This window comes from Rhagoletis zephyria, unplaced genomic scaffold (genome assembly GCF_001687245.7).
Source record: "Rhagoletis zephyria isolate East Lansing unplaced genomic scaffold, Rhagoletis_zephyria_1.1 Rzeph_scaffold_00042, whole genome shotgun sequence".
In the NCBI taxonomy this organism is placed as follows: Eukaryota; Metazoa; Arthropoda; class Insecta; order Diptera; family Tephritidae; genus Rhagoletis; species Rhagoletis zephyria.
Genome location: NW_016157126.1, coordinates 667,883 through 689,209, shown reverse-complemented (window position 1 = coordinate 689,209; position 21,327 = coordinate 667,883). Strand labels below are relative to the sequence as shown.

Here is a 21,327-nt window from a genome sequence, read left to right as displayed (position 1 = left end):
AAATATTGTAGCAGCGGCCTTCATGGATGCAACGATCGCCAGTTGGTTTCAGTAGTTCCACAAGAGGAACTGGCAGAGGTGGATCCGTAGATCGTGGACGAATGCGCGGTAAATCTAATTATCATCAAATATACCAGCGACCTACCGCTTTATTTGGTGATGATGACTCACGTTCAGTGCCTCTAAAGGTAATTTCATTAAGTCTAATAAATATTCGTTACTGCGTCTCGGCCGATATGACACTGATCTGAGCATTTTGTATTTTCTTATACTAGACTGACCGAGGCTGGTCGGAACGCAATGGAGGCGGAGATTCATTGAATATGAGTAGTGGGAATATAGGTGGAATTGGCCTGAGCTCAGACTGGAATGGTACGCCTACTTCAAGTCCCCGCAAAGAGTTTTCTAATCATCCCCGAAATATGGAAAACTGGCGCAGGAACCGTAATGAAGATGGTTCAGGTGATGCATCCACAAGTGGCTTGGGCAATGCTGAAGCTTGGCGTGGAAGTAACAGCATCAGTGGCAGTTTTGCAGCAACACACCGCTGGGGTATATATATATCTATTCCTTGAAAAACTTTCCATGTTCCATGTGTATTGAAGTGAAACTTCTTCAGTGTCTGTAGTATTAAAGAAGATTTTGCTAGAGATTGAAATTGAGGTTGAGATTGGGATTAAGGTTATGAGAAGCTATGAAAAGATAAAAAATGTTTTAGCTGCCACATGAATCAAAAGAAGTTTCACTTCTATAGCGGTGTCTAGGCGCACTAACTGTTTTATTTATTTAAATAACAGGGCGTTCTACAAGTTGGCGAGACGACGAAATATCAGCCAGCCCAGCTGCTGACGTTGGATTCAGCAATAACGGTGGGAGTGGTATGACTATGCAACGTTCTTATTCAACGATAACAACTGTGACCGAACGAGGAAGTTATGCTGGAAGCAATAGTGGCGGCAGTACCACTAAAACACCCGCAAATCCTCCTTACGGTACCAGTGCTAACCAGGCTTCCAGTCGAACGTTCAACGCGCTATCTGGCTTGAATGTACCATCAACCCGCAGTACTCAATGGAATACCAATAATAGTAGTATAGGCGGGTCTTCGGGAGCGGGTGGAGATGGTGAAGACAATTTGCCAGAGTGGGCAATGGAAAATCCTTCGAATGGTGGAGGAACTTTTGATGCTAGTGGTGCTTTCCATGGCTCCGTGGATGAAGATGAAAGTGAAAACAGTAGTAAACAGAGTCGAAAAAAGAGTGATTCAAGTTGTGAAAGTTCCACTCGTTACGCAGGCAGTTGCGTGAGAGAGAGTAAATCTTCTGAAGCGTCTACTGGCGAAACAACGGCATCTCTGGAAAATGACCTTAACAAAGAAGGTAGATCTGAATCCTCCGAGCAATCTGCTGCGTGTACTCCTGCAGAAAATTCAATAGATTTACTAAAAGAAAATGACCTAGAACCATTAGCTGTTCCATCTACAAATAATGATCCGAAGTCCGTTGACGCCGAAAACACGGTTACGGAAGAGCTAGATTCGGCGAACTTAGCTACTTCACAATCTCAACAAGGAAGCACGCCAGATACGACTAGTACAGAAGTGGTATCAAAAGAAGCAGTTACAACTTCAAATACTTCCTATTACAATACAACTAGTAACTCGGTCTCGACACCTAGTAATACATTAACTGATAGCAACAGCAGTGTTCATCGTGACCTGTCTGATCGTATGCGAGAGGTTGCAGATGACATGATTGAAAAATTGATTATGGACGATGACACTATTAATATTAGTGATAATGTGCGAAATGCCATTAAATCAGAAGCATCAGTCCATGCAACAGCAGCAACACCATCAACCCCTATAGGAAATAACATCTGTACCCCTAATGTTTTTACAAGCGTTGCTGTCATGCTTAAGCAAACTCCGCGGCAATCAATGCCAACGCCAGCTGCTGTTTCACCTACCTTGACATCGTTACCGGATGGTAGCGTACACAAGGGCATTCAACTCTATGGCGGGGGAGTGGTCGTTGATCACGCCGCAATGCAACATCATCATTTGCAACAGCAGCAGCTTGCAGCTGCGGTACATCTTTCATCAAGTGGTCGTCTACCACATGGTCTAAATTCGGCAACATCAACGGCTACGCCAACGGATCTGTGGTACTATAGAGATCCTCAATCAAAGGTACAAGGTCCGTTCACAGCGATCGAAATGACTGAATGGTATCGAGCTGGATATTTTAACGAGAATCTATACGTACGCCGACTATGTGATACACACTTCCGTTCGCTGGGCGAGTTAATAAAACTCTGTAATGATAATATGCCTTTCACACACAGCCATCTAATACCAAATTTAGATAACATGCATTTATCGAATTCTGCACCAGGAGCAGTGAGACAGCCACAAAAACCACAATTAATTGGCGACTTTACCTTAAAGCAGCAGACACAAAATGAAAACCGGGATCAACTTAAGGGCACTTTTGGCGTTGCCGGGGCTGATTTTCTGAGCGGCAACGTAAAAAATCATATTGTACCAGTAGATGTTTCGAATATGTACTTTCAGATGTTGCGTCATCAAGAAATGTTAATATATAACGAAATGTCGGAGAATGAATGTTTTCAGCATCTAACACCGTCTGAAAAAGAGGCTGTTGTGCGTCAAAAACTACAAATGCACTCTGAATATTTATCCAATCTTTCAGGGCTGAGTAATTCATTGGTTTCAATAAATCCGCCGGCAGCTACAAACCATTTGTATGATGTTATAATTGATGGTTCTAAAAAAGATCATCTTTTTGGTGGTGCTGCAGCAAGCACAGGAAGCCAAAATGTCTCGCAACAGACACCACCACAGCCAAATCCATTTTTGGATCCAGACGATTTCCTAATAAATTCACAACAGCACCAACAACCAATGCAAACGGTTTTTAGCTCCAGTCCATTTGGAAACGTTTTGCCGCCTGGTAGGGAAAACGGTGGTCCTGGAAAGTTAGGTAGTGTAAATGATGATCAAACAGGAAACGAACTGCTAAACAATTTTAATATGCGTATGTTTTTACCCTCGGGTGAAGCAAATTCACCTCTCTTATCTAATACAAAACCTCAGGACTTTATTGGCGGTCCAAATGCTGATTTCCTTAACGAAACACAAATGCTAGTGGCTAGAAACCCTTTAGGTCAAAATAATTCTTTAGTACATTCATGGCTACCTCCGGCGCCTAATCAAGCGCCTATGGCCTCCCAGTTGCCGCCCAATGAGTGGTCAAATAACATGTTAGTTGGCATCCCAATGACGGTTGTACAAGGTAATAATGGTGCTACTGGAAACGTTAATAATCTGACGCAGGAAATTCAACAGGCACCACAGCAGTCTCAAAAGACAATTCCAACGTCCATGTGGGATCTGCCGACATTGGAACACGTCCCATCTTTACAAAAATCACAGCAGCAAACTGAATCTAATGCTGCAAAAAACTTTGATAGACAAAATTCTTTGAGTATGCAAGTCGTCAGTGGAAATGAGGCACAACTAAGTGTAAGTGACGGCCAAAATTTACTGGATAAAGTATCAGATACTGATGTTGTTAAACATGCAGATACAACCATGCAAAGCCAACAGCAAAATTTACCCACAGCGGTATTGCCTACAACTTCAACTGTAACAAAACAACGGAAAGAGGAAATAAATGACAAGTATCAGAATGGCAATACTAAACGCATTGTTAATAAGCAACACCTCTCCTCCACTAAAAATGCTAAGGCATCCGATGAGGGCGTGGGTAGTAAAAGAAATGAAGACGATCGCCGCCGTGATCAAGCAGATGACAAGCGTCGCTTGAAGGAAGAGAAGAAACGCCAACAAGCAGACGAAGAGAAACGACGCCAGCAACAGGTTGATGAAGAGAAACGTCGACAAGTGCTGGAAGAAAAAGAAAGGCAACAACAGATACAAGCTCAGCGTCGAAAAGCAATGTTGGGAACCAATTCCAATCCAAATAATTCGTCATCAGGTTTAGATGGGAGCGTTACTTCAAGCTCTAAGTCTACTAAGGAGCAACGCGTGCAATCTTCAATCGCGCCATGGTCTGCTCAAACTAACGCAGCTGCAACCAAGGGAGGACCATGCTTGGCTGAAATTCAAAAGGCTGAGAGGCGCGAACGTCAAATAGAACAACGTCAAATGGAGTTGTTTGTAAAGCGCGTGCGTGCTAGTGCTGCCGCGGCTGCTGAAGCATTTGATTCAATGTTAAAATGGAATGCACCAGCAAAAGATGTACCGGTTAAGAATTTTGCGGAAATACAAGCAGAGGAAGCTAAACGACTTGCTAATGAGCAGCTGGAGATGCAGCGTCGCAAGGAACAAGAACAGCAACAAGCAGCTACAGCTACAGCCATTAGTGCTTCTAGTAGTGCTGGTTTGGGGTCTAACAGCATCTCTGCTATATGGAGCGGCACAAAAGTTTGGGGTTCGACCAGCACCACAGGTTTCTGGGAGGAGCCAATCAAGTTTAGTGCAGCCGTCGCCGCCAATAACAATTTATCAAGCAACACTGCAGCTGCTGGAAACAGCGCTGGTTGTAGCAATAATAACAACAAACACACACCAACTGGACAACCAAAAATACCAGCTTCTATTGCAAACACTCTAGTTTCATCCAATAGTGGCCAACATGAAAACAACCAACAGATTTCAGCAACACGCAACTTGCGTAAAAGTCAAACCGTGTCTGTAATGCAAAATGCTGCAACGCCAAATGGCAAAACGTCTAAGGTCAACATTCAACAGCATCATGCTAATACTGCAAAACCAGGTCCCAGCAATAAAGCACTACCACCGAGAGCTGGAGGTAATAATGCCGATAGCGGCGCCGGTGTTGAAAAAAAGGGCAGTAACAAAAATCAACAACAGAATCTCTCTAGTGGCAGTAGCAGTGCTAGTAATAATAAACGAGACGATTATGAGAATGAGTTTGTTGCTTGGTGTACGAAAAGTCTTAACAACATGAATACAAAACTTGACGGTGAGTTCATATTACATATTATTTTATAATAATAATTTATATAAAAATAAGATTATGACTGTGTAAAATGGATTTGAAACCCACATTAGCTGTTCGACATGAGTAGCACAAATGAAAGCGATATATTTATCACGAAACTTTTTTAGGTAATGCCTGCTTTTCTTTCGTTTGGAATACAATTAAAGTTACACTTATTATATCCTCTGTTGTCGTTGTTGTTGTTGTAGCGGCTACAACAACCCTACCCAGATCGGTTCGCACGAGGCGATTTTGCGTTCAACTTTTGCTTTCAACCCACGCAGGATTGCACGAAAAAAAAGTTGAATGGCTAAATGTTGGCTGGCGACCAACTGTTGTTGAACCAAAAGTAAAATGCAAAGTTGAACAATGCAAACGCCTTTTTATGGTGAATATTTTTCTATTTTGATATTTTTAGCCATACAATTTTTTTCGTGCAACCCTGGGTGAGTTGAAAAATCGCCTCGTGCGAAAGTCCTTCTAGTCCAGATATGGGCAAAGTGGCTCCCAGGAGCCTTTTGCACTTAGGAGCCGGCTTGGCACATTTAGGAGGCAGATAAGCGGTAACATCAAGAGCCAGCATGAAGGGGGAAGTTCGTATTCAAATTTCTTGTACTCCGACTCTCATTAAAAATATATATAATGCTTTTAATGTATTTTGTACGCCCCTTTTACGCTGAGAACTCATTTAGCTCTTGCTTAGCACTTGCTGGATCTTTGACGGCTTTAAGAGCCAAAAATCTGCCCATCCCTGGGTTATTCCCTCAATCGTTGTTGTTGTTGTAGCGGCTACAACAACCCCGCCCAGATAGGCTAATATCTCAGTCGTTGTCAAGTTCCACTAACGGCAGCCCCAAGAAGCGTGCAGCCTCTATGGGGTCGGTCCATAGGGACGACGCCGTTAGGGTTGTGGGGTTTTCCGGGCATGCGAAGAGGTGTTTCGAGTCGTGAGGGGTCTCTCCGCATGCCGGAGATTCGTTCGGCACATCCGCATTTAACCTACTCAGGTAGGAGTTTAGCCTGCTGCAGTAGCCAGAGCGAAGTTGGGCTATTGTTGTCCTGGTCTCCCGAGGCAGATGGAGCTCCGTCGCGTCAATGTCCAGTATTTGTGTGCCCAGAACGGCATTCACAGATCTTGAGTCTACATAACTCGAGACTGCGTCCCTGTGAATGCCGTTCAGGGCCTGTCTGTGAGCTGACGGGTCCAGAGGTTGCTTAATGAACCTCTCGACTTCGTCCGTCAGTTCATATAGATGCCTCCTGACGTGCCTCGGCGAGGGCTCCTCTGCAAGCAGCTGTCTATTTGGGTGGCGACATCTGTGGCTCCCAGCAAGAAACTGCTTGCAGAGCATCGTGTTGTGCTCCCTAATTGGGAGCATTTTCGCCTCGTCGTGGAGGTGGTGTTCTGGTGACATCAGGAGGCATGCAGTCGCTGTCCTAAGTGCTGTATTTTGTACCGTCTGTAGCTTCGTCCACTGCGTCCTTCTAGTCCCCGGCGACTACACTGGTGCTGCGTAGTTTAAAACCGGCCGGCCTATTGCCTTGAATGTTGCGTTTCTTTGTCTTTGCCCCAAGTACTGCCGGCTAGCGACTTGAGGACTTTGTTGCGGCTCTGTACTTTATTGACAATAGCGGTTGCGTGCGCAGAGAAGGAGAGCAGGCTGTCGAATGTTACTCCGAGAATTTTAGAATTATTCACCGTCGGAATTGGTGTGTCATCGACGTGAATTCCTAGCGGTAGCCTGACCTTCGTCCAGGTTGTGAAAAGGGTCGCAGAGGTTTTCGGAGGGGAGAGGGCTAGACACTTTGCAGTGAATAAGCGAGAAAGTTTAGAGAGATATCCGTTTACTTTCGAACACAGGTCATCAATTCCATTCCCAGTCGCTATGATCGAGGAATCATTGGCGTAAGAGACAATCGAGACTCCCTCTGTAGTGTAGTGGGGAAAGGACACCACCCTGTGGAACCCCCTGTTTTATTTTCCTAAGTTTGCTCGATTTGTCTCAAAACATTACCGACGAGTGTCGACCACTTAGATAATTTGCCGACCACCGTTTGAGCCTCTGTGGGAGAGAGGAAGCCTCTATATCTTCTTGTAGTGTGGAATGGCTGACAGTGTCAAAAGCCTTTGACATGCCCAGCGCTACTAGAATCGTTCTCTCACAGGGACGTTTACGGTTAAGGCCACGAGTTATCTGAGTGTTTATGGCGTTAAATGCTGTTGTTGTACTGTGAACTTTACGGAAACCATGCTAATGCTTCGCTGGGGTCAAGTTGTTTGTGAAATACGGGAGTAGAAAGGCCTCGAGTGTCTTCGCTACCGGGGAAAGGAGTGTTATCGGATGATAAGAATCTCCTATGTTGGCAGGTTTCCCCGGTTTGAGCAGTGGACCACTCTCCCCACCTTCCAGATGTCTGGGATGATGAGAGTGGTCATAGACAAGTTGAGGACCTCCGTTAGGTAAGCTACCCCCGCAGGACCCAAATTTTTCAGTATCAGCATGCATATTCCGTCGGGGCCCATGGCTTTGGAGGCTTTCGCCTTCAAGCAAGGGGGCACAGGTTGGCAGTTTGTGCAGCCTTCTGGTCACTCGACGCTTGGCTTTGTCCACCGGAGGATGCAGTATGAACTGCCGGCTAAAATAGCTCGCGCATCGCTCCGGGTCCGACGAAGCATGGTCGCCGAAAGAAATTTCGACTTCGTCGGATTGGACAGTGACCTCACGGTTGACCAATGCTTACACCAGAGGTAAAGTTGCAGGTCTTCAGATGCTCTTCCCACTTCTTCCGCTTATGTACGTTCACTAGTTGCCGAATCTCCGCGTTGAGATCGCTGATACGGGGATCTCCGGGATCGGCCTGACGAAGGCTGTCACGCTCATCGGCTAGAACAGCCGCTTCAGCAGGGAAATCTGGGCGTGGGTCGGTGACGCATCCTGCCGGTACGAAGTGGGCTGCAGCAGCGGTGACAACCCTGCGGAACTTACGGTCACCAAGGTGGACGTCGGTTGGTGTGGGGAGGGCAGCGAAGGTGTTTTCAGTAAATTCCGCGAAGCCTTTCCAATCAGCTTTGGAGAAGTNGTCAGCATAGGTCGCCATGATATGCTGTTTATCAGACCAGCGCTGACTATTTTTATGTCTGGCGAGCTGCAGCAGGTGCCCATAATCCTGGTGGGTGCGTCGTCGTTCATTGCGCAGAATGTCGAATCGTCTATCTGCTCAGCCAAGTCAGTACCCCTACGATCGTTTGACAGGCTTGAGTGCCAAAGGTCGTGGTGCGCATTAAAGTCGCCTACTACCATACGGTTTTCACCTCTGAGGAGCGCACCTATGTCAGGGTGATATCCTACCGGTCAGCAGGTGACAGGGGGTATATAAACGTTAAATATTTCGAGGTCAACATCGCTTGGTCGGATTGCAATGCCCTGACATTCTAGAGTGGTATCCCTGCGGTCGATGTCTGCTTCGATAAGACGATACTGCACGGTGTGGTGCGTAATGAACGCTAGGCCTCCACCATTATCCCGCTCGTCTGATCAGGTAGGTGTTTAACCTGCTTCGCCAGAGCGAAGTTGGACTATTGTGATCGCGATTCTCCAGAGGCAGACGAAGCTCTGTCTCGTCCACGTCAGCTCTGGAGTCTACGTAACTTGAGTAGGGCTGCCATATTTGTGTGACGCAAAACCGGGACAATTTTTTGAAAATGTCCTAAACACCCCAAGAGTTTGATCGATTTTGTTTGCTGCAATTTGTTCACAAGTATAGATTCCAGCATATTTTAGGAAAAGGGGTCAAAATCATGCATTTTTCAATAAAATAAAAAAATTTTTTTTTCGGAAAAATTCCTGTTTTTTCTTTTTGAAAAATATATTTTGTTGAATTATGCGTAAAAAATGTATACTAAAATTTTTTCGTCACTATGTATCCTTATAAAGCGTTTACTATGGTTTGAACGCAGCTTTCCAAAATCTTGCAACCGTTAAGCTAGTGCAACTAGTTAATTAGCAAAAAAAATAATGGAATACGGATTCAGCCAGCAAAAATTAGTGTTGAGTAAACTACTGGCATTTATTTCTGCCTATATTTCAGATTATTACAAGTGAAATCTGAATGGTTTTAAGAAGATCTTGGTTTGATAGGCAACGCACTTTTTATTATTGATTTTTTTTAGGATTTTAATCTGTCTTATAAATTTTGGAATTACATTGCCCTTTTCGAAGAAACATTCAAACGACGGCATTGAAAGGGTAACATTTAACGCTACAAGAACAAAAAAAGGACGATTGTACTTAAGTTAATAAAAAAGTAAAATACAGCTATACCTCTTTTTTAGTTTTTGTTTATAATTTTAAAAAATAGGCAGCTTTTCCGATGTTTTAGGACAAAATGTTTTTAACAATGTTTTTTATGCCACCACAGACTAATACATAAGAACAATCATAACCCTAAAAAATACATACAAAGGTACATGGAAATTAATAGCATTATTAACAGAACATAAATTATATGAAAACAGCTTCCGCTAATTAGAGCTCGGCACGATCATCAACTCAAACAGAAAGCTGTTATCATTCGAAGATGTTATATTGAACATTTCCAAAGTTTAGCAAATTTTAATATTAAAATTTAATAAAAAATGAAACAGCTAAATTGTTTGCATTCAATCCAGGAATTTTGAAAACCGGGACATCCAAGGATGACCGGGACACCGGGACGAAGAGTCCAAAACCAGGACACTTCCCGGAAAACCGGGACGTATGCCCTAAACTTGAGACTGACTCCCTATGAATGCCGCACAGGGCCTGTCGATAAGCTTACGGGTCCAGAGGTTGCTTTATGAACCTGTGGGCTTCGTCCGTCAGTTCGTAAAGATGCCTTTTGGCATTCCTTGGAGAGGGCTCCTCTGCAAGCAGGTGTCTGTTCGGGTGTCCACGTCTGTGGCTCCCTACTAAGAATTGCTTGCAAAGCAATGTGTTGTGCTCCTTTATGGGGAGCATTTTTGCCTCGTTGTGTAGTTGGTGTTCTGGCGACATCAGATGGCATCCGGTCACTGTCCGGAGTGCAGTATTTTGTGAAGTCTGTAGCTTCATCCACTGCGTCCTACTGGTCCCCGGCGACCACACTGGTGCTGCGTAATTTAGGCCTTGTTGCGGCTCTGTACTTCGTTGACAATTGCGGTTGTGTGCGCAGTGAAGGGGAGCAGACTGTCGAATGATGGTGTGGCTGAAATACTTTCTTTATACATCGATTATAAACCCAGAAGTATTATCGGTAGCTCATCATACCAGTTGTTGGTTCCATTTCTAGCCATTATCGTAGCTTCCAACTGCCTATGAAATCGTTCTACCATACCATTCCCTTGAGGATGATATGCAGAAGTTGTAATGTGATGACTACCAAGCGATTTTGTTAGTTCCGAAAATAATTTTGACATAAACTGAGTACCCTGATCTCTAGTGATTTTTAACGGTACCCCAAAACGTGAAACATATTCTCTAAAAAATTTATTTGCAACCACTGCCTCTGAAAGGTCCTTAATGCGTATGCCTCGGGCCAACGTGTGAACCTATTGTAAAAATGTAACGATGTCCTTTCGATATAGAGGTCCAATAATATCTAAATGATTCTGCTCAAACCTACTTTTGGGAATCGGAATTTTAATTACTGGAGATTTAGTGTGACGATTAACTTTCGAGTTTTGACAATTTATACATTCTTCTGACCAAATATTAATTTCTTTGTGCAGTTTTGGCCAATAGTACTTTTTAATAATTAGACGACGTGTAGCTCTCGTACCAGGATGTGTAATATCATGTTACATATTAAACACTGTCCTGCGTAAACTATTTGTTTCAAACGGTCTAGGATTCTCACTTGTGCAGTTTTGGCCAATAGTACTTTTTAATAATTAGACGACGTGTAGCTCTCGTACCAGGATGTGTAATATCATGTTACATATTAAACACTGTCCTGCGTAAACTATTTGTTTCAAACGGTCTAGGATTCTCACTTGTGCAGTTTTGGCCAATAGTACTTTTTAATAATTAGACGACGTGTAGCTCTCGTACCAGGATGTGTAATATCATGTTACATATTAAACACTGTCCTGCGTAAACTATTTGTTTCAAACGGTCTAGGATTCTCACTTGTCATTTCACACCAAATATTAAAATTAAAAAGTGGAATTTGAATTAATTTAAGGTTATGTGATGTGTCTCCAGATTTTAATTTGTTTAGTTCCTCGTCCTGTTCTTGTTCATTTTGTAAGATTTTGAATCAACTTCGAAAGCTCGAGCTAATGTGTCAAAGCAAATATAAAAGGCCTGTGATCTGTAAAAACTGTAAATTGTCGTCCTTCTAGAAGATAGCGAAAATGTTTAGTGTTCAAATAAATAGTAGCAATTCCCTGTCAAATGCACTGTACTTAACTTCGGATGGAGAAAGTTTCTTAGAAAAGAAAGCTAGTGGCTCTGATTTGTTATCAAATGTTTGATGTATGACACCACCAATTGCCGTATTAGATGCATCCACATGTAACGAGAGTTTGGCATCTTTGTTAAAATGATTTAACAATATCGTAGACGCATACTTTCTTTAATGCATTCAAAGGCTTTATTTATTATTTCATCCCAAATTAAGGTATTTTCACGTTTCTTATTCGTTCGATTGATTAAATCTTTATATATAAATGTGAATATCTGTTTGTTTATTATCTTATAACTTCTGAACCGAGAAACGGAATCGCACGAAGCTTTGCACACTTATTTGCCTTTTACCCCGGGAAGGTTATAGGCATAGAGAAAAAATTGGCGGTATTGGAAAAGGGGCCGTGGCACCTCCCATAGGCGTGAATTATTTAATCAGATCTAACTTCGGAACCGTAAGTCACATGAACTTTAGTTTTGGTATGCAAACATATCTATGGTAGATGCTTATATCAAGGGATATCTAAATGAGTTTGTAAGAGGGGGTGTGGCACATAACATACGCGTCGAATTTTTAGTCAGTCATAACTTCGGAACCATAAGTCACATGAGCTTGAAATGTGGTATGCAGACATACCTATGCTAGGTGCTTGTAGGTAGGTATATATATAAATTAGTCTGTAAAAGGGGACGTGGCACATCCCAAAGGCGTGGAATTTTTATTAGCTTGATATTTGGTATGCAAACATATCTATTGTAGGTGATCTAGTCGTAGATAACTGCCGTAAACTCAGCTAATTTTGGTTGTTGTTGTAGCAGCATACAAGTTCCCCAAAGAGTTTTTGGGGAGTGTTGCTGGAGTGACAGTCCTTGGCCAACTGTCATGGAAACGAGCTAATTTTGGTATATATCGATGGTAGTAGTTAACCATGCCTATAAATTTCTGCGCCTGTTTAATAGATTTTGGACGTTCAAAACTGGGAATAGCTATCACTTTTTCGTCGGAGGGTCTTATTCCCGCTCCTGAAGTATTATGTCCTAAAAAGTCAACGCTTGTAACCCCGAAAGTACATTTACTTGGTTTGATATTTAACCCGTACTCTGTTAGGCGTTGGAAAAGTATACCAAGATCTTTAAAATGCTGCTCATCAATGTATGTGAAAGCAAAATCTAAACCACTAACTACTTCACTAATAAATCTTTGAAAAGTTTGCGTTGAATTTCTTAGTCCGAAGGCATTCGTATAAATTCAAACATACCGAAAGGTGTCGTTATTGCAGTTTTATAGATATCTTCTGCCATTAGAATTTGGTGGTAAGCTCTTACCAAATCTAATTTCGAAAATATATTTTTATTTCTGAGATTCATGTTGAAATCTTGAATATGAGGTAAAGGGTAACGGTCCGGTACAGTCACAACTTTAATTCTCCGAAAATCACCACAAGGACGCCAGTCATTACAAGCTTTTATTTAACTTCACTTGTATGTATGTATGTATCTTTGTATGTCCTGGAACTTTGCAGGCAATATTTAACAAACTTCCCGATGAGCTACAGACTTGAAACTTCAAACTTAGCTCAGTACTCGAGGACAATGCAATATAAAAGATGACTTAATCCGCTAGGTGGCGCAGGAGTCGAGATATTTGGAAAACCCGCATTTATAGTCTGATTTGGTTCATATTTGGAACATATATTACTTATATGAAAATAAATAAATCCAAAAAAATGTTTGCCGCTAGGTGGCGCAGGAGTCGAGATATTTGTAAAACCCACATTTATAGTCTGATCTGGTTCATATTTAGAATATATATTTCTTGCGTGAAAAGAAATAAATCGCAAAAAATTTTGCTGATAGGTGGCGCAGGAGTCGAGATATTTGGAATAACCGTATTTATGATCCGATTAAGTTCACATTTCGAATGCATATTGCTTACATGAAAAGAAATAACTACACAAAAAATGTTGGCAGCTATGTGGCGCGCGAGTCTATATAATTAAAAAAGCGGCATCTGTGCTCCGATTTGGTTTATATTCAGAATATGTGTATTACCTATTTAATTGAAATACATTGAAAATTTTGTTGATTAAGGTCAAATCTAGCACGTTATGTAAAAAGTGTAGCTAAAAAGCAGGGTGCGGAAAATTTTCTTCGCATTGAAAGAAATGGCCAGAATGAGAAATATACTGACAGTATAATATTAATTGCAAGATTTCAAAAATCTAAAAAGTAGAAAATAAAATTATAGTTAAAAAACTAAAAACACGCTTCTATTACAACAAGAACTAAAAAGTATAAAATAATTTATTGATATAGCGATTCCGTTTAAGAAGAATAGGAAGTTCCCTAACTTGATTTAATTTAACTTTTTTAAATTAGCCAAAAATGGGATTAAAGTGTTTGACCCGTAGTCCTAGTCAAAATAAAGTCCACTTAAAGTTTGTTGCAACTTTTTACAGATATCGCATTGAAAATTGTGTCAATATGCTGCAACTAACTTTACAGTGGACTTTATTTTGACTATGACTACGGGCCAATCACTTTAATCCCATTTTTAGCTAATTTAAAAAAGTTAAATTAAATCAAGTTAGGGAACTTCCTATTCTTCTTAAACGGAATCGCTATATCTATAAATTATTTTATACTTTTTAGTTCTTGTTGTAATAGAAGCGTGTTTTTAGTTTTTTAACNGGTTCATATTTAGAATATATATTTCTTGCGTGAAAAGAAATAAATCGCAAAAAATTTTGCTGATAGGTGGCGCAGGAGTCGAGATATTTGGAATAACCGTATTTATGATCCGATTAAGTTCACATTTCGAATGCATATTGCTTANAATAATTTTTTTATTTCTTTCTTTAGTACTAAATGAAGTGGAGATGCCACGGATGAATTTGATGGTGTACAAATCCCTGTCTTTACTAAAAAATCGAATTCAGTTTCAGCTACTTTAAATTTGATAGGATCTAGGCGCCTTGGCTTAGAAAGTGACAAGTCTGTGAACCGTGGTATGTTTAACCGGTTTTGAATAATCTGGTTCAGAAATAAGAAGGAAATTTCTTCAATAATACTGTATACTTGTATACGAAAATTTTTGGGAGCGAAATGTTACAAACACATGAAACCGTGGTAACCGAAACACATTACTGGATCAACTAAACGTTTGTATTTCATGTCAATTGAGAGACCGTTTTTGCAAAGAAAATCTGCACCTATAATTGGTTTCGCAATATCAGCAATGAGAAATGTAAATGAGAACTCGTGTCTTAAACCTCAATTTATATTTAAAATCTTTTTACCATACGTTGAAATCGTTGAACCGTTGACTGCAGTAAGAATTATATCTGAAGAATGTTTTGTATGAGGAAATTTTGTTACCGGAAGCACATAAATTTCTGCTCCACTATCAAGCAAGAAATTTAATTTGTTCTGTTTGTCGTAAATAAACAAGGCGACGTGTTGAAATGTCTAAATTGCCGTTTTGGTCGCCGCGACCACGGTTGCATTTTGCTTATTGGGGAAACTATTTCTTGAAAAAGTACAAGGTTGCTCACATTTAAAAGCTTTATTACCGAGCTTATGATGATACCCAGTTCAACCCGAGCGTTCGACGCGTAAAGACCTACTGTAGTAAAGCTCTGCGTATTAAAGTATTAGTGTGCTAGTGTGATTTACCACAAGTGCCAACAAAAACTTACACTTTTTACCACTTCCTTTTCTAAAGTGACAGTGCAAAACTTATATATTGTATATATATAAAAAAAAAACAAAAACAATTATGAACGGGGTTGACCTCCCCCCCCCATTAAGAATAGGTTTAAAAGCCTTGATCCAGATGTCAACCTTTCTTCTCAAACCAACCACTGCAAACGAATGAGGAACGACGATTTTACACCATTACCTGAAATCAAACAAAATGATGACCACATACCGCGCTATCTAATAGCAACTGCAATTGCATCAAAAAACGGCGAAGAAGTTCGACCTTTGTCATCTTACAATGTTTTTCAGATAGAAAAGGGCCTTAAACACATAAGTACAGAGTACACTGAAGTTACTGAGCTTAAATCAGGCGACTTGCTCATAAAAACCCGAAACCTAAAAGCAGCAGAAAAATTTCTCAAAGCCACTCATGTTGATGTAGTACCCGTCAAAATTACATCGCACAAATACCTAAACTCAACACAGGGACGCATATTTTCTAGAAATATAATAAAACTTTCTGAAGAAGAACTAATGGAAGGATTAGCGTGCCAGAAAGTTATCGAAAATAGGAAAATAATGAAATTAACTAATGACGTAGCAACACCAACGGGAGCAGCGATTGTCACCTTCATTCTTATTCGTAGGCCAGAAAAGATCAAATTAGGATGGGAAAGAGTCACAGTCCAGGAATATATCCCCAACCCGATGAGTTGCAGAAATTGCCAAAAACTTGGGGATATGAAAAACACTTGTAAAAATATACAACTATGCAAACAATGTGCCTTTCCTCCTCCGCATGAAATTTGCTCACGTATTTTCTGCGCAAATTGCAATGTCAACACGCACACTTCCGAAGACCCAACTTGTCCCAGCTTCCTAAAGCACAAATCCGTAAACAAAATTAAAGCTGAACGCCGTTGTACTTTTCGTGAAGCCTGGAAAGTGTACAACACCAATCCCACAGCATACCAAATTGAACCTAGGAATAGGCAAACTGCAAGAAACGACCAAACCACAGCAGTCGAACAAACACAGATCGAAAAAAGCAATCATATTTCTTCACATATTACCCAACCTTCACACAACATTCAAAATCAAGATAAAACAAGATCACTCAAAAGCAGCAATGAAATTCAAAACAAAACTAAATCACCTTCAAATAACATTCAAAAGAATACTTCTAACTCCAACTATGGACCTCAACTTACAACAACACTAGACCAATCAAATCAAAGCACATCAACAACAGCATCGAAAAGCAGCTCAAGCCCACCTAGAACAAAGAGCAACGAAAAAAATAACACACACACCCAAAGCTGTGACATGGAAATGTCGCCTTGCGCAGATATATACAAAAAATACCCACATTTAAATGTCNCAAATCAAAGCACATCAACAACAGCATCGAAAAGCTGCTCAAGCCCACCTAGAACAAATATCAACGAAAAAAATAACACGCGCACCCAAAGCTGTGACATGGAAATGTCGCCTTGCGCAGATATATACAAAAAATACCCACATTTAAATGTCCTCATTTCGCCAAATACATTCAAAAGAACGCTACAAGCTTTAGAAAATGAACAAGACACTTTAGACTAGACACTTCGCTTAATAAATGACCATTGGCATAAACTTTTCAATACTGCAGTGGAACATACAAGGTTTCACAAACAACAAATACGCGTTAGAATATCTAGTAGCAAAACATAAGCCTGAAATTATACTACTCCAAGAAACACACATAACGAACAAAAATATAAACTTCCTACACCTTCCTAATTATAAAGTTTTTCACCACAATAAAAGCTTTACATATGCTAAAGCTGGAATTGCAATCCTTGTTAAAAATACAATTAATGTTTCTAACCACCGAACATCCAACAACGATTTACTTCATGAAACACTAACAATACACGGAATGAAAGACGTACACATTACAAACATCTATAAAGAAACGAACATACGCCTAACATCGCAACTACTAGATGATATACCCTTTACGGGTACAAGCCACCACCTTATTGGGGGTGACCTCAATGCCCAACATACTTTGTGGGGATCCCAATACAACTCTAGCAGTGGATTGCGATGGGAGCAGTTCGCACACGATCGTCATTTAACAATAATAAATGAGGGTTTACCGACTCTTCTAAACACTAGAAACACTCTCACGTCTGTGGATGTGTCTATGGCCAGTTCTGAGCTAGCAGCTGCGTTGACATGGAAGTGCTTAACATCAATTATGTCCGACCACTTTGCTATACTCATGCACACCGAGATTTCGAATATACCGAAAAAGTTCATAGGGAAATTGAAAGAGCACAAAACCAACTGGGAACTCTTTAAAGACAAAACAGAGCAGCTTCAAAGGCAATTTGTTCAATCAAGCAACATTAACAAAGAAGCCGTACAAATCAAAAGAATTATACGAAAATCAGCTAACGAATCCATGCCAACTAGCAAACCACCATAAGAAAGAAACTCCCCGATTTGGTTCAATAGCGAAATAAGCAGGTTGATAAGCCTAAAAAACAAAGCCTGGAAAAAGCTAAAAGAGAGAGGTACTTTCACACGAGTTTTAAGCTATAAAAAGGCATGTGCACAAGTAAGGAGGGCATGCAAACAAGGAAAACAAGATACCTGGAAGAGATTCGTTAGTTCATTAAACCCAACTATCGAAACAAAAAGCTTATGGAGAAAAGTGAAAACCATTAAATCCCATAAAACACCAAATTTTCCACCAATTTTTGTGAATAATAAAGTAATCAACCACCCACAGCAAATAGCCAACAACTTTGCCACTGTATGGAGTTCGATAGGATCAAATAGCCAATTCAGTCCTGAACTAGTTAAGAGAAAGCAAATAAACATCAATCAAATGCAAGAAGGTAACAACGTAAACAACTACATACTAGAAGAAGTAACGCTTATAGAATTAAATCTAACACTAAAAGGCCTCAAAGGCACCACGCCCGGTCATGACAAAATCACCTATAGGATGGTCAAAAATGCTTCACCTTCCCTTAAAAATCGTTTGTGTGAGTTATACAGTGAAATTCCTAGAACAGGAGTATATGACTGGAAACATGCCATACTAGCGCAAATACCAAAACCTGGAAAGAATCAAAATAGTAGCGAAGGTTATCGCCCCATATCCCTGTTACCAGTTCTGTCTTAAAATTCTAGAAAAGCTATTTTCGAAAAGACTATCGAAAGTGTTTAAATCCCGAATAATAAGCATTCAACATGCTTATATACCCGACCACGGAGTACATACCTTCTGTCACCTTCTAGAAAATAAGATCAAAGCAAATCTACAAAATAAACACTTTGTTGTCATCTCCGAGGACTTAGAAAAAGCATTCGATAGGGTCATATCCTCGCAAATAATTCAAGAGCTTCATGCGTGGGGGTGCCCCAAAAATGTTGCTAAATTTTGTGCTCTCCTTTCTCTCACATAGAAGGATTACAGTTAAAGTTGAAGGTTTTCTGTCGCATACTCACTATTGACAATGGAATACCTCAAGGTTCCCCTTTATCGGTCCTGTTATTTAATATTTACACAAACACACTCTCCAAATTGTTAGTAAACCAATCCGGTATAGATTATATGGGTATTTTCGCGGATAATATCTTTGCCCTGGCCTCTGGAACAGCAGAGGAAGTGAGCAGAAGCTTAAATATCCTCGACGCAAAAATACACCAATGGGCAACAAATACAGGCGCAGTTATACCTGGTGACAAAATAGAAGCTCTTCACATCTGCAAGAAGCGAAATTGCGATTTTACTAGAACCACGATTCGGAGTGTAGATATAAACTTTAAAACAACGATGAGAATACTAGGAGTGACATTCACCAGAAACTTACGATGGAATGAACACACGAAAAAAATTACAAGTAATTTAGACAAAGTTAATAATTTGCTCAAAGTCATTTGCACAAGGAAAAAAGGTCCGCATATTGAAACTGCACTCTCAATATGTCGTTCGCTCACAGAAGGAGTTTTGCGGCACTGCATAACGCTCTATGGATGGACCTCAAAAATGAATATTAAAAAAATAGATGTAGCCTTAAATAAATGTTACAGAACGGCATCCGGACTTCTAACACCAACACCGAAGGATGCTCTCGTCGTTGAAGCTCAATACAAAGATTTTGAGTCTTTGCTGCTAAACAGTTCGGTAAATTTAGCAGCTAAATCTATAACAACACCTTCACACGCACTACACGACACTTTCTGGTATCATATAAATGCTTACAAGAGAATCATCAAAAGTAACACGTACGCTTCAAGCATTCAACACATTCTGATACATCTGACCAATATTAACTCTCCAATACCAAACAAACCAACAAACAACATTCCAACAAGCACTAACATAACGATAGATGCTACGATTAGTTCACATGATAAAAACAATACGTGTCCTGATTTCTTCAAAAAAAAATTTTTTGAGTATAAAAGCGAAATACCAGTTGAGACCACCTACTTTACGGATGGGCCTTTCCTAAATGGTACAGCCACTTATGCGGTCATAGAACAACAAGCCAACGGATACTCCTATATGAAATTGCGGCAATCTCTTCTAACACCTCACGCCGGCATTTTCAATGCAGAATTGGAGCTATAAAATTTGCGGTTCGTCATGCATCGAGCAAAAAGAAACATGCACTTATTTGCTGGGATAGCCTTAGCGTGGTGAAATCACTACAACACGACGGTGAATCACGAAGATTCCTTCTAGACGGAGTCACACTCAATTCGCGCATAACGATCCTATGGATCCCAGCACACGTCGGTATAGTTGGCAATGAATTAGCGGACAAAGCAGCCAAGGAAGCTATAAAAATGCCTCCTATAATGGAAGTTCCATGTATAAGCGCAATCATTAAAAATTTCCACAAAGTAGAAGCTGCAAACATAAAAAATACTCTGTGGCAGACATCAAGCACTTTTTAAAAACACACAACGCACAACTTAAAAGACCACACTAGAACGAAAACTTCACTAGGGACGACTGTATTAAAATAGCACGAATGAGAGTCGGTGTAACTAACTTCAGTACCAGGCACCATTTTAGCGGCGGCAGATCACCAGAATGCACCCAATGTGGGACGACCCTAACTGTTGAACACATTCTCAAGGATTGCGCCATCTCAGGAAGTCACGCTAACCTCGAACAAACACTCGACTGCAGTAATGAAAACACCATAAAGTTCATCAACGAAGCCTTAAAAAAACACAACCTCCTATNGCCCTGTGCATATATTTTTTTTAAATTTATTTATAAAATATAAACATAAATAAATAAATAAATAAATTATGATGATACCGACATAACGAATTTTTATTTTTATTTAATTTTGAAATTTAATTAAAGGTTTTGCAATTCAGATAGCATTTTCATATTATTTTGTTAAATTTTTTCTTTATTTCATTTAGTTCGATAATAAGATTTTGACAATTTTTGCAAATAAGTTCATGTGTTTTAACTAAATTTTTAATAATGGCTTGCTTCTCTTTTGAATTTTGAATAGTATTAACCAAAGCTTTCTCATTGTTAATTTTTTTTGCTAAAATTTTCAGTAACTTTTGTAAGTTCCGATAAACAGGTAAATCAACAAGTGAAGTGATAAAATTAGAATTTGTAAATTGGTTTTGAAATATGTTGTCCGAAAAATCTCTTATTGAATTATTTAAATCGTGTGTTAGTGTAGATATGTGTGCGTCGTATTGTTTTGAACCAAACATTGTGACAAACTCTACGTAAATAATCTCAGGAAAGGAGTGTTTACAATTTTTAGAAACTCTTAGATATTTAGTATATATTAACAAATAAAAATAAATAGGGTATTTGTCAATGTTATTGTGGCTTATTAACATTTTATTTTTAATATTTTTATTGAGGTTTGTACCACGATTGTTTATTAGGAAAAATTTAAAAAGCAACAAAGTCTAAGCGGTAGAAGTTATAGCAGCTATTTCGGAGATCACCACATCTCCTCATCAGACTTATTTTTTCTACACTTTAGCAGGAATCGAACCTGCGTAATCGATGTTCAAAGTCAAGAAGCGTTAACCACTCACTGAACTATGTACATCCCGTAAACTCTTGTTGCTAATTCATTTTCTTTATTCAACCA

General features: G+C 40.0%; 1 protein-coding gene across 2 annotated transcripts in view; it reads left to right on the top strand.

Moving 5' to 3' along the window:
* Window positions 1-21,327, top strand: part of Gyf (GIGYF family protein Gyf) — a 262,645-nt gene that overhangs the window by 39,392 nt on the left and 201,926 nt on the right. For both annotated transcript variants that reach the window (XM_017621818.1, XM_017621825.1), the window contains exons 2-4: window positions 12-188; window positions 276-552; window positions 798-5,033. In XM_017621818.1, the coding sequence (XP_017477307.1) occupies window positions 12-188; window positions 276-552; window positions 798-5,033 (4,690 nt within the window). The remainder of the gene's footprint in view (window positions 1-11; window positions 189-275; window positions 553-797; window positions 5,034-21,327) is intronic.